The sequence below is a fragment of the Myotis lucifugus genome, unplaced genomic scaffold (genome assembly GCF_000147115.1).
Source record: "Myotis lucifugus unplaced genomic scaffold, Myoluc2.0 scaffold_155, whole genome shotgun sequence".
In the NCBI taxonomy this organism is placed as follows: Eukaryota; Metazoa; Chordata; class Mammalia; order Chiroptera; family Vespertilionidae; genus Myotis; species Myotis lucifugus.
In genome coordinates, this window is record NW_005871203.1 from 2090780 (window position 1) to 2103111 (window position 12332).

The 12332-nt window shown below is 57.7% G+C and overlaps 1 protein-coding gene across 1 annotated transcript in view; it reads right to left on the bottom strand.

Annotated features, from left to right (window-relative positions):
* Positions 1 to 9405: 9405 nt before the first annotated feature.
* Positions 9406 to 12332, bottom strand: part of ZBP1 (Z-DNA binding protein 1) — a 9592-nt gene continuing 6665 nt past the window's right edge. Inside the window, exons 5-6 of the mRNA XM_023759444.1 lie at positions 10713 to 10935; positions 9406 to 9697 (exon numbers count right to left, since the gene is read on the bottom strand). Of these exons, the coding sequence (XP_023615212.1) occupies positions 9552 to 9697; positions 10713 to 10935 (369 nt within the window). The 3' untranslated portion in view covers positions 9406 to 9551. The remainder of the gene's footprint in view (positions 9698 to 10712; positions 10936 to 12332) is intronic.

Consider the following 12332-nt stretch of genomic DNA (forward strand, 5'->3'; position numbering starts at 1 on the left):
AGGAGCACCCTGGATGCGCACAGGGACAGAAGGGAGGGACGATGAATTGGGCCCCGAAGAAGGGTGTGGAGGGGCGGGCACTGCCCTGCCTTCAGGAGCCCTCAGTCTAGTGGGAGGAGAGGGCCCTGAGCTAAGTTCCTCACTTCTGTCCAGAAACCAGGCACAGAGAGGGTGCGAACGTGCCCACAGTTGCACAGCCTGGGAGAGGGTTTGACCTGCTGAGGCAGCCCTGGGGCAGAGCCCCTGCGCTGGGCCAGGTGGACGAGGAGGCCGCGAAGAACGGCACAGCTCTGGTCGGCGAAGGGCCCAGGTGGGGCGCGGCTCTTTCCCGGTTCTGTGCCCCTGAAGGAGCAGCTCAGCCTGGGAGGAGGCTGCTGGATGCTGATTCCTGGGCCACAGCCGCCCTGCAGGGCAGCACCCTGGCTGGGGGCCCTGGAGTCTGCATTCGATGGCACTCACATGGGGTGCTGCCGACCCCCAGGGTGGTGCTGACCCTGGGAACACAGCAGGTGCTTCGGGCCAGACCCCAAGGGGCCGACAACGTGTGGGTGGAGCTTATAGGACAGGAAGACAGATGCTGACTCCGGGGAGGGCCAGGAAGCCTTCGTGTTGGAGTGGGAGCACCCAGGTGGAGGGAGGGCACTGCCCAGCCAAGGCCGAGGCTGGAAGGCAGCACTGCCGGGCGGAGGATGGAAGGGAGTAATAGGTCTGGGGAGCCAGGGAGGCAGTGGAGACAGGTGGGTGGGGCCAAATCTTAAAAGACCCTGAATGACAGGCTAACTGTCCAGGTTTCCAGCCCCAGCTGGACATCAGTCACCTGCAGGAGCGAGTTCACTTGTCCATTCGTTCATTCATGGAATGTACATTTCTTCCTTACCTCGAGCTTGCACTGCGGGGCAGTGCAGAAACCGCAGACAGATCCCTGCCTGGCTGTGCTGAGTGTCGTCAGGAAGGGGCTGGAATTGCAAGAACAAGGAAGTAGAATGATGGCCAAGTCCCTGGGTGCCCAGGAGAAGATGGCGCGGAGGGGTGGCACAGAGCGCCTGGGTGAGGTAGACACATTGGAAATGAGACCCTGAAGATGAGTCAGAGGAAGAAAGGAAGCCAGAGGAAGTGTGCATGCAAAGGTCCTGGGGCAGGAAGACTTGACTACATGCAAGGCTGGTGAGGCTGGGGCTAGTGAGGAGACAGAAAGCCCAGGGCCGGCAGGGCTGGGCCAGCCCTCCACACCAGGTCAGGGGTGACTTTGAGCAGTGAGCTACCATGGAGGGTTCAGCAGGGAAGAGTCTAATTAAATTCACACAAATGCAGGTTCCTGGGCCCCACCCATGCCTGCTGATCCGATGCTCTGCAGGGGTGGGGCCTGGGACTCTGCCTGAGCAGACGCATTGGGCAATAAGATGTGATCTTGTAGGAGGGGGTGGTGAAAGGGAGAGACAGATGGAGACATGGAGACAGAGAGAGAAAGTCACACAGACACAGGCAGAGAGAGACAGGGGCCAGAGACCAGCTGCCAGGGCTCCGGGCGCTGACCAGGAGAGGGGTGGGGGTGTAGCGGGCAGGAGCCCCTCAGGAATGAGGTGTCAGAGACGGCTGCGAGGGGCCGGGACAGATGGACCGAGAAGCCCCTGCAGGGACTGGATGAAAGGTCACTTGGAGAGCACAGCTCTGGGTGGAGGGGGTGGATGTGCAGGTGGTCTCCCCTGCTCTCACAGGAGCTGCCAAGTTGGGGTCCACGGAAATGGAGTAGGAAAGAGTAGGGGAGGTCTTAGAACCCAAATGTCCAGTTTTGGAAAGAGCCCCAGAGAGTTGAGCTTGACCTGGAGGCAGAGAACTGACCCCCTGTCCCACTGCCCAGGTAACGCCAAGCTTGGGCTGTCTGCAAAAGAAGACCAGGGGCGCCACCTGGTGGTCAAAGCTATGGCTGCGGCCCAGGTCAGGGCCCACAGTGTCCAGGGCACAGGAGGCCTATCCGTGCAGGTCACCCCTGCTTTTGTAGGTGTTTGTAGCCACCCGATTAATATATGTGCCCTGCAGGTCAGAGAAAAGGCCCAGAGAGAGCTGAAGGAAACCGGGCCCCAGAATTTTTCTGAGCAAGCCTTCCTTCTCGATTTCTACCCCCACTCAGACCCCCTATCTTTTAACCCAAAAAGAGAATCGGACACGACAGAGTTCTGTGACCTGCCAGGCTCCCCGAGCACCTCTCAGTGTGGCCATCCTGCTGCGTTGGTGGATTTTTTTTTTTTTTACAACATAATCTGAGCGGCTGTGCACACACCAGGTGTGGCCAGGGTTGACTCGGGCGGGCTCAGCACCCAGATTGGATTTATAGGAGCGAAGTGCGTTTTCCAGTGTCTGCTTCTGTTTCTGCTTCCCTGGAGGAGACAAACTTTAAAGCCCTCAGCACCGTGAGGGGAAGGGGTGCCAACTAATCTGCATTAGGAGACAAGCACCGTGGCGCTGGGTCCCCCAGGGTCTGCCTGGAAGTGGCCCCTGACCCACCCAGACTTGGAGTTGGGGGTCCTGACTGCCCATAATGGACGCACAGGGTTGGGTGCACGGCAAAGTGTTTGCATCTGGTAAGTGGCTGAGCCCTGATGGGGCCCAGGCCTGGCTGCCCTCGGGGCTGGGCTGGAACAGGGCCTGGCAGCGGCCATGGTGCCAGGTGTGTGCGAAGGTGGGAAGGGGTCACCCTGTCAGGAGGTCTGTTTACCTCTGCCCCAGGCACTGAGCATGTGACCATTGGGAGGTTGGGGTGCTGAGGTCTGAGGTGGGGGGTCACTCAGGGCATGTCACAGCCCAAGGGGTGACTGTGTGTCACCCACTGCCCACCAGGCCTGGACCAGGGCGAGCTGGGGGTGCTGTGACTTCTGATTCTGTCCTAACCGAGCCAATTTTCAGACTAAGCCCAAGAGTCAGGGGACGAAGCAGGGGCCTGTGAGGGCACAATGCAGGGGCGGGGGTGCCTCTGAGATGCGGGCAGCTCAGGACAGGTGTGCCCAGCGCACAGTCAGCCACAGCGCTGACACGGGACTCCTGGGAGCAGGCCTGGACCTCGTCCATCCTGAAAGCCATCTCGAGGGGAGGAACAAAGATCCCATTTTACACACGTGGAAACTGAGGCACAGACAGGTGTCTGCCCAAGGTGGGCCAATGTCAGGGCATGCGGGCTGACTGTGCTCAGATGGGGTTGTCCCCCTTCAGGTCCTGCAGCTCCCACCAGAGGCCCAGGTGACCCCACGTCCTCACCTCCCAGCCCAGCGGCGTTTCCCAAGCATGAGATGGGCCTGCCACACACGAAGGATTCCTTTCACCCCCACTTTGCCTTTCCACCCACTTTGACCTCTGGGTTTAATCCTGGCTGTGTGACCTTGGGCGAGTAGCTTAACCTCTCTGTGCCTCCATATTTTCTGCCTTTAAAATAGGGTGCGAGCCCCTTTCTTCATAAACTGGTGTTCCCCCCTTGCCCAGCATTGCGTTTTCGACGTTGGGGTGCTGGTATCAGCGGGAAAGGCGGCCCCCTGGGAAGGCAGTGCAGGAACTCAACCTGAGGTCTGTGGACAGGCTTCGGGTGCTGTGCTGCACCCAAAACTAGGGGAGAAATGTCCTGAGTCTGGCTCTTTTTGGCGGGGACCCTGGAAGTTCACAAGCTCTGCTGGTGCCGCAGCCTACGGCCAGCAGAGGGCGCTCGGCCCAAGGCTGTGAAAGGCTGGGAGCTGGTTCAGCTGGTGGCTGGGCGGGAAGATGCCGGCTGGGACTTGGCTGGGGCTCCTCTTCCCCAGAGGCCTTCCTACTACAGAGATCAGCCAGATGGAGGTGCTGGGTGGGGGGCTGCTGGGGTCACGACTATGCGATGGTCCATTTACAAATGCCCCTGCCCAGGCCCCCCTCAGAGACTGTGCTCCGTCGGTCTGGGTGGGTCTGGATGATGTCCCAAGGGCGGAGAACCACGGTGCGGGACCTCTTGGCCCTCCCGTTGAACTCCAGGCCTGGCGAGCACTGTCCTTATTTGTACCCATTTCACAGAGGAGGAGCCGAGGCTCAGAGGTGATGGACTTCCCCAGGTCACGCCCAGGTCACACCGGCTGCGAGGTGGGGCCCCAGCCTTCCTTTACCCCCTGGTGTTCATAGGACGGTGTCGTCTCCTGTGGCCTCTCAACCTGGGCCCTGCTGGATGGGGGGGGGGTGACTGTGATGGGGGCTGGGTAATGCATGCCCCCCCACCCCCCGAATCCCAGCAGCTGCGTGGACGGCAGCTTAGACGGAGGAATAGACTTTGTAGATGTGATTCAGCGCCCAAAGTGGGGTGTCACCGTGGATTGTCGTGGGGGGGAACCCAAACAGTGAGGGTCCTTATAAGAGGTGAGCAGGGGGCAGAGAAAGAGGGAGGGGGATGGGAAGGTGGAGGGGGAGGGCCAGCTGAGGGAGGGGCAGCTCTGGGAGCCGGGCAAGGCCACAGCCTCCGGAGGAACAGGCGCTGCAGACCCTCCGAGCGCCCACTTCCCCGGCGGCGGGACCTCTGGCCTCCAGGCTGGGCTTTTAGACCTCGTCCCTGGTGGCAATTTGCTGCGGCAGCAACGGGAAAGCACCCCTTCCTCTTCCTCACCCACTGGTGACAATCAGACACGCCTGCTGACTCGTCGCATGTCCCCTGGTGAGCAGGATGTGGGGAATGTGGGCCCGGGAGGCCCCACTGAACTGAAGTCATTCTTCACTGAGCTTTTCCCATGTGTGGCCTGGCCGGCTGCTGCCCCGCCATCTCGTCTAACCCTCGTGGAAAGCTGCCCGTGTGCTTGGTCGCCTCCCGGCCATGGCAGGAGGAGGCTCAGAGCCGCTGGGTGGGCGCTGGGGCTGGGCGCACAGACAGGGAGGGCAGAACCAGGGTCACCTCCAGAGCCTCAGGCCTCCATTCCAGGCCCTCGTCGCTGTGCCCACGCCTCCCACCAGCAGCTGGGCTGTGTCTCCAGCATCTGGTGGAGACTCAGCTGATGGTGGCCAAGGCCAGAGGTTCCTGGGTGGGGGTGGGGAAGGCCATGAATGAGCAAGTCACAAAAAGTGGGGCCAGGTGGCGAGAGCCAGGCTGGCTTTGAGTCCCTAACAGCTTCTTCAGCAGCATGGTTAAGAGCACTGGCCTAGCCCTCGCTGGTTTGGCTCAGTGGATGGAGTGTCAGCCTGTGGACTGAAGGGTCCCAGAGATTCTATTCTGGTCAAGGGCACATGCCTGGGCTGTGGGCTCAATCCCCAGTGCGGGGTAAGAGGGGGTCGTGCAGGAGGCAGCCAATCAACGATTCTCATTATTGATGTTTCTATCTCTCTCTCCCTCTCTCTTCCTCTCCCTTCCTCTCTGAAACCAATAAAAACATATAAAAGAAAAAAATAAAAATACCCCTGGCCTAGAAGCCCAGTAGCTGGGGTTTGAACCCTGTCTTTGTCCCTCGGGCAATTGCCTACCCTCCCTGAGCCTCAGTTTACCTCTCTGGGCAATGGGCTGCTTGAGGATCGCCCAGGGCTGATTTATTTGCCCAGGGAACCCTTAGTTCCCGGGACCCCCTTCTTGCAGGAGGAGGGTTTCCACAGACTACAAAATGCTGGGCCTGCCCGCCCCTTCTCTGGTGAGCTGGTGGCTCTCTAGTTTCCCCCGTCAGATGGGAGGTGGGCGTGTGCCTCTGGGTGGTGGGTTCATGATCAGGGTTGGGAAAATCTGGTTCAGAATCTGGAAGGCTCAGCCCCAGGCCTGGGCGTCCCTTATCGTCTTGGTCACGTCATTCACCCTCCCCGGCCCTAAGGCACTCATCTGTGGACCACTGGTGGTCCATGAGGTCCGAAAGGTTGGCGACCGCTGGTTTAGAAGCTACTTTTGTCCCCAGTGAGTCTGGAGCCACAGCAGCCTCTTCGTCGACACCAGAGCAGAAGTCCTTGTGGCTGGAAGATCTCCGTGTAGTGTCTGAGTCTGTGGGAGGCCAAACTGAGACACGGGGGGACAGTTGGCCACATTGGTCGGATGTCCCCTACGTGGGCTGGACGAGGCCTTACCCGAAGTCTGTTTACAAGAGCGCGCGCGCACAAACATAGTTTTCTTAAATGTAAAACTTCCAACAGACAGATCTGCAATATGTCCATCAACACTTAACAAACTCATAAATACATATTTTTAAGTCTCAATTTCATTTTTCCACTTGAAATTTCATCCCCACGTTCACCCAGCCCTTCACTCCAGGCATGCCCGGCTGCTCTATCGATTTTCTGCCCAGCATCAGACTTCTCACCGCCCCCCTGCTGCTGGGGTCCGCCCCATGGACTTCCCGGTGCCCTGGCTCTAGGAGAGAGGTTGGAGTGGGAAGAAAGTCTATGAGCCGTTTCGCTCACAGACCTTTTCTCCCAAAGAGAATCCCACAGGGGACAGCACAGCCAGGAGAAGGCGTTCTCCCTGAGAACCCCCTACCCCCAGGTTGCTACGGAGCCAGCCTGTCATTTGAAATGCAACGTACTTTTTGGCATGCGATCCTATTTTGTTTAATCCTCAAAGGCTTTTAGCATCTTCTCTTTATCCGTTTTCTAAAATTTCATTAGAACAGGTCCCTCGTTGAGGCTTGTAGTCACTGTGCCAAGTATCAGGAGGGCTTTTCCACCTAAAAATTCAGTCTATCATTTGGGGACTCGTTGTGTTTGATCATTCATGCCTCCTACTTTATCCATATTCTCCACTAAGGAGCAATAGGGCTTATTCAATTAATCCTGTAAAATTCTCGCCTTTGTTATTGTCCATTTTATAAACAAATATTTATCTACTTATCTGGGGAAAACATTCTTGTTGTCTTCTAATTCTTCTATTGCTTTTTTAATTTAAATTTCAGCTTTCATACTTATAATGTCAAGGAGTTTCTCTTCATTTTCTTAAACTTCCTTTTTTAAAATTTTTTTTAGCAAACCATTCTTGTTTCCTGGTTGTGATATACTTTCTTCTTTGGAGGATGTTAATGACGGAGCTTTGGTGTTTTCTTCTGTTTTTTTTTTTTCTTTCCATTTTTTAAATTGATTTTAGAGAGAGAGGAAAGGGGGGCGGGGAGAGAAAGAGAGAGAAAAACACTGATTTGTTGCTCCACTTGTTCATGCATTCATTGCTGCTTCCTGTATGTGCCTGTGCCTGACCTGGGATGGAACTGCAACCGTGGTGTCTCGGGATGATGCTCTAACCACTGAGTGCCCAGCCAGGGCCGCATTTGCTCTAGTTCCTCATAATTCCTCTCTTTGTTTGTTTGCTTTTTGTTTGACCTTCAAGTTGGAAGCTTATCTCAAATGTCTTGTGAAATATCTTTTAAAATAAAATCTGAGTAGGGTTTTTTCTATAATTTACAGGCCACTAAAGACCCCATACCTGGCCACCATGCACACTCCCCAATTTAAAGCCGCATATGCCCACCGATTGCACCTTGTCCCCCCCAAATTCTGTGAAAGAGGCATTCTTGCTGTTGGGCAAAGTAGGAACAGACACACAGAGAGGGTTAAATGAGGGGAATCCACACAAATCCATGGAGTGACTCCATCCCATGATCGCCCCTCAAGTGAAGTGCTTTCTCTTTCCTTCAATAAAGAAAGCCTTTCCATGCTCGGGGAATCCTGGGAAGAAGCCCCCACACCTGCTTCCTGAAGTGGACACCTGATTTCTGCCAGCTCAGCACCCTTCCTTCTCCTTCCTGAGGACTAGGTCCACGTGGATGACCTCACTTCCCCCATCACATCAGTCAGAGTACTCCATTCTCCCTGATTGGTTCAAGAATCAGCATGTGACTCATGCTCAACCAATCAGAATCTTCCCTGGGACATTCTACCAGCAGTATTTGGCTTGAAGAATTCTCTTTCTAAGTTGGCAGGTCATAAGCCTTGGGTGACTGGTGGCCACATAGAGAGAGTCAGAGAGATGGAAAGAAAGGGGCCTAACAATAATGCTTGAGCTCCTGGATCCAGCCATTCCTGAACGGAGGTATCCCTTGATTTCCCAATTGCACGAGAGAATAGATTCCCTTTAAAAAAAATTTATTTTTAAAAATATATTTTTATTGATTTCAGAGAGGAAGGGAGAGGGAAAGAGAGATAGAAACATCAATGATGAGAGAGAATCACTGATTGGCTGCCTCCTGCACACCCCCTACTGGGATCGAGCCCGCAACCCAGGCATGTGCCCTTGACTGGAATTGAACCTGGGACCCTTCAGTCCACAGGCGGACACTCCATCCACTGAGCCAACCCGGCCAGGGCCAGATCCCCTTTTAAAGCCCAGGCGAGCTAAGTTTCTGTCGTTTGCAGCCCAGATGCTCTTGAATCACCGCCCAGACTCTTTTTCTGGCCTAAGCCCTCCTGGGCCCACCTGCGATGAGGAGGGAAGCTGGGGTGAGAAAATAGAATTGCCTTTGGGAACAGGCCGTGGTGCTTTTGGAAAAGCACTTCTACCTCATGGGGTAACCCCTCCCCCCCGCCCCCCCCCCCGGGCTGTCCAACTTCGGAGGCTGCAAGTTCTGTGCACATGAAGGGTGAGGGAGGGTGGGTGAGCCAGGGGCAGCGGGGTGGGGGATGGACAGGCTTAGCCGCTCTCCGCTGCTGACGGTCGCTAGCTAATTTTCTTCCCGACGAGACCAGAGCTGCCCTTCACCTCCAGTCCCCATTAACGGCCGCACGCTTCGTCAGCATGTTTATGACAAATTAATTACACGGAGAGAAGTCTCGCCGGAGCAGCTCTGGTGTGGGGGCCGAGGCTGGGCTCTGAGATGCTTTCTGATCGTGCTGACAAGGACCTGGTTAACCACAGACCTCGGGCAAACGTGGCGGCAAGCTGTGGGTGTGCAGCTCACCACGGAGGGCAGCCAGAGCCAGGCGCAATGAGCCAAAGCCCATGTCAAGCCCCTGGACCTGGCGGCATGTTTGCAAACCGGATAGCCAAGGCCAGAGTGATTTGGGGCCCAGGCCACCATGCTGGCCAAGATAACTTTGCCCCCAGAAGGCTGGGCAACGCCAGCCCATGGGAAAGGCCCCGGGCCCTAGCGAATCCAGGACCTGCCCGTCTCCCTGGAATCCGTGCGCAGGTGGCTGGGCTCGTTCAGAGCGCAGTGTCCCGCCCAAGTCCCAGGCGCACGTGGTCCGCTCGTTTCCTTCCCCCGCAAGGCCCTCCGCCCGCCCGCCCCCCCCCGCCCCCCACCACCCCGCCCAAGGTCAGGCCTTAGTGAGGTGAGCGTGGGACCCGATGCATTGTGGTCCAGCAGGCTGCGGGGGGTGCGACCTGGGCCCTGCGGCTGCCGGAGCACCCCTCCCATCAGCCCACTGCTCTCTGCACCACGAGGGTCCTGGGGGTCACACCGCAGACCCAGCCTTGACCCAGCCCCCGTGCTCACTCATGCTGGCCTCAGGCAGGAGGCAAGAAGGTCAGCAGTGACGTTTATGGGACACAGCTGTACAGTGCGGGGGTCGTGGCGCCGCTGGCTCCCTCCCGGCCTTGTCCGCCTTCGGCTGTTGGTTCTGAACCCCACCTCTCCCCGGACCCTGTGCTGGGGCCAGTCCACTCAGGGGCTGTCCTCTGGGGCCTCTGAATCCCGGTCTTCAAGGGTCATGGCTTCCAGGTGGGAGGTGAACGTGGACATGTCGGGGTCAGCAGGACCAGCACCATCTGGGAACTTGCCTCTGGGCTCCGCAGCTCTGGACCCGGGCGCTGGGAAGAGATGGCGCCAGAGCGCGTGAGCCGCCTCGCCTCAGTGACCAGGCGAGTTGGTTCACTGGGGACCAGGACAGTAGCTCCCTGCTCCCCCACCCCCTTGCTCTGTCCCGACCTGTATCCATGGAGACTCTGAAGGCGCAGCTCATGGAGCTGCCCCTCCAGGGACCAGCTCACTTCAGCTACGTCCTGACCTTTCCTCGCAGCTTCCTGGCATGAGGGACCACCCCCCCCCCCTCGCTCATCAGGACTCTCCCTCTTGCTCCTGGACAGGTCCCCTTGTTCGCACCCCAGGGCCTTTGCACTGGCTGTTGCTTCCACCGGCAATGCTGCCCTCAGATCTTTGCGTGGCTGGCTCAGGTGCCCCTCTTCCCAGAGCCTCTCCCGCCTGGCGCAGGCCGCCCCTCCCATCACGAGGCTGCCGCCGCCCCCGAGTGCCCCGCGTCGGGGCTGTTTTGTACAGCGTCTCTCTTGGAAACGCTTGCTTGCTTTGTGAGTTGTCCCTGTTCCTCCTGGCCCCTGATCCCCGTGGGCAGAATCATTTATCTGTTTTGCTCGTTGCCGTGCCTCCGGGAGACGGGGCTAGGACCCGTGAGTGCATGAATGGCCGCTGCCTCCTCCTCTCGGAAAGATGGACGAGGGTGGCTACACCACTGCTTCTTGAGAAGAACCAGGGGACTGAGTGGCTAAGGCCAGGCAGGTGAGGACAGGGGAGGGGACATGTTCTGGAAGGCTCCAAGGAGGGCAGCATCACAGGCGTGGGGCTGAGTAGGTCCTCCCTTCCCAGGTGGAGAAACAGGCTCAGCGCCCAGGGATGGGCTAGGTCTTGGGCTAGAAAGATCTGACCCGCACCTCTAACAGCCTCCTGACTATGACCCTCTATGCCCCCCCCCCCCCCAGCCTCCTGGAAATGGGAGGCACTACTGGTGAAGAAATGAATGAGAGAGAGAGAGAGAGAGAGAGAGAGAGAGAGAGAGAGGACTCTCAGGGGCCCACCAGGTCCCAGGCTCACCCGCGTGCTCGGCCGGCTCCCCTGGGTCCCCGCGGCTGGCCTCTGGCCCTGCCCCTGCCCCTGCTCGGCAGACACTCAGGCTGTTGCTGTTGCCGATGGCGTCCTCCTCCACGAAGCAGGGCTTGATGGGGACACTCTGGGCCGCGTCCCCCTCCCCCTCGGGGTGAGGTCCTGGTGCGGGCATTCGGATTTCTTCTGGGCCAGCAGTGGCGGCAGAGACTGTGGGTCAGCCCGAGAGAGATGGGAGGGGGGGCGGTGAGCAGCTGGGCCAGAGCCAGACCCTCAGCCTGGCTCTCAAGCCCTCCCTGCGCTGGCGCCCTGGCCCCCACCTCCCCTGGCACCTCTGTGGCCTGTCTGGGCTGCAGGCTCTCTGTCCTCTGCCCCCAGGGGGCAGCGTGGGTCCCACCTCCTCCTGCTGCCCAGCTGACCTGGTCCTCCATGTTGTGCCTGGGACTCAACCACCCCCTCCCCTGCCTCCTGCCCCTCCTCCCTCTGCCCAGAAGCTCTAGAACAGTGGTTCTCAACCTTCCTAATGCCGCGACCCTTTAATACAGTTCCTCATGTTGTGGTGACCCCCAATTTCATTGTTACAAATTGAACATAATTAAAGCATAGTGATTAATCACAAAAACAACATGTAATTATATATGCGTTTTCCAATGGTCTTAGGCGACCCCTGTGAAAGGGTCGTTCGACCCCCAAAGGGGTCGCGACCCACAGGTTGAGAACCGCTGCTCTGGAACGATATCTCCAGCTTTGGTTCACATCTTCTCGAGGCCCCCAGCCCCTGCTGTCCTGCTCCTGCCGGTCCCACCCAAACTTCGGAAAAGACTGTCCACACTCAGCCGCCTCCTCTCACTCCCCACACTCCTCTGTCCCCTCAGGTCACCGCTGACCCTGATGGCTGGACCCCATGGAGCTCCTCAGGCCTCATTGGTCTCCCCCTTCTGGAACCTGCATCCCTGGCATCTCCCTCTCAGGCCTCTCTGCTGGATTTCTCCCCAGCCTGCCTCTGATAACCAGTGACCGGGAGGGTACAGCCTAGGCCAGGGGTGGGCAAACTTTTTGACTCGAGGGCCACAATGGGTTCTTAAACTGGACCAGAGGGCCGGAACAAAAGCATGGATGGAGTGTTTGTGTGAACTAATATAAATTCAAAGTAAACATCATTACATAAAAGGGTACGGTCTTTTTTTTTTTTTTTTTAGTTTTATTCATTTCAAACGGGCCGGATCCGGCCAGCGGGCCATAATTTGCCCACGACTGGACTAGGACTTCTAGGCATCATCGGCTGATGGGCACCAGGTCCTTTCGGTGGCTCCTGTCCTCCACCCTCCTAAATGCCATCCCAGTCGGCCATCTCTCTGTCCCCCCTTCAGTTGCCCCGACCTCTGCTGCCGAACGCCCATTGTACCGATGAAAACACTGAGGGCTCCTGATGGGCGTAATAAGGCTAGGAGCCTGAGTACTATCTCTAAAAGCCCCCCCAGCTCACCACTGGTGGGTGGAAAGGAATTTCACATTACTGCTCTCTCTATGCAAAGACTGGTTTAGGATCCCTCCTCTGAGGAGCCAAATGGGGAGGGGATGGGGGAAACATGCCTTAGCCCCCCGATACCT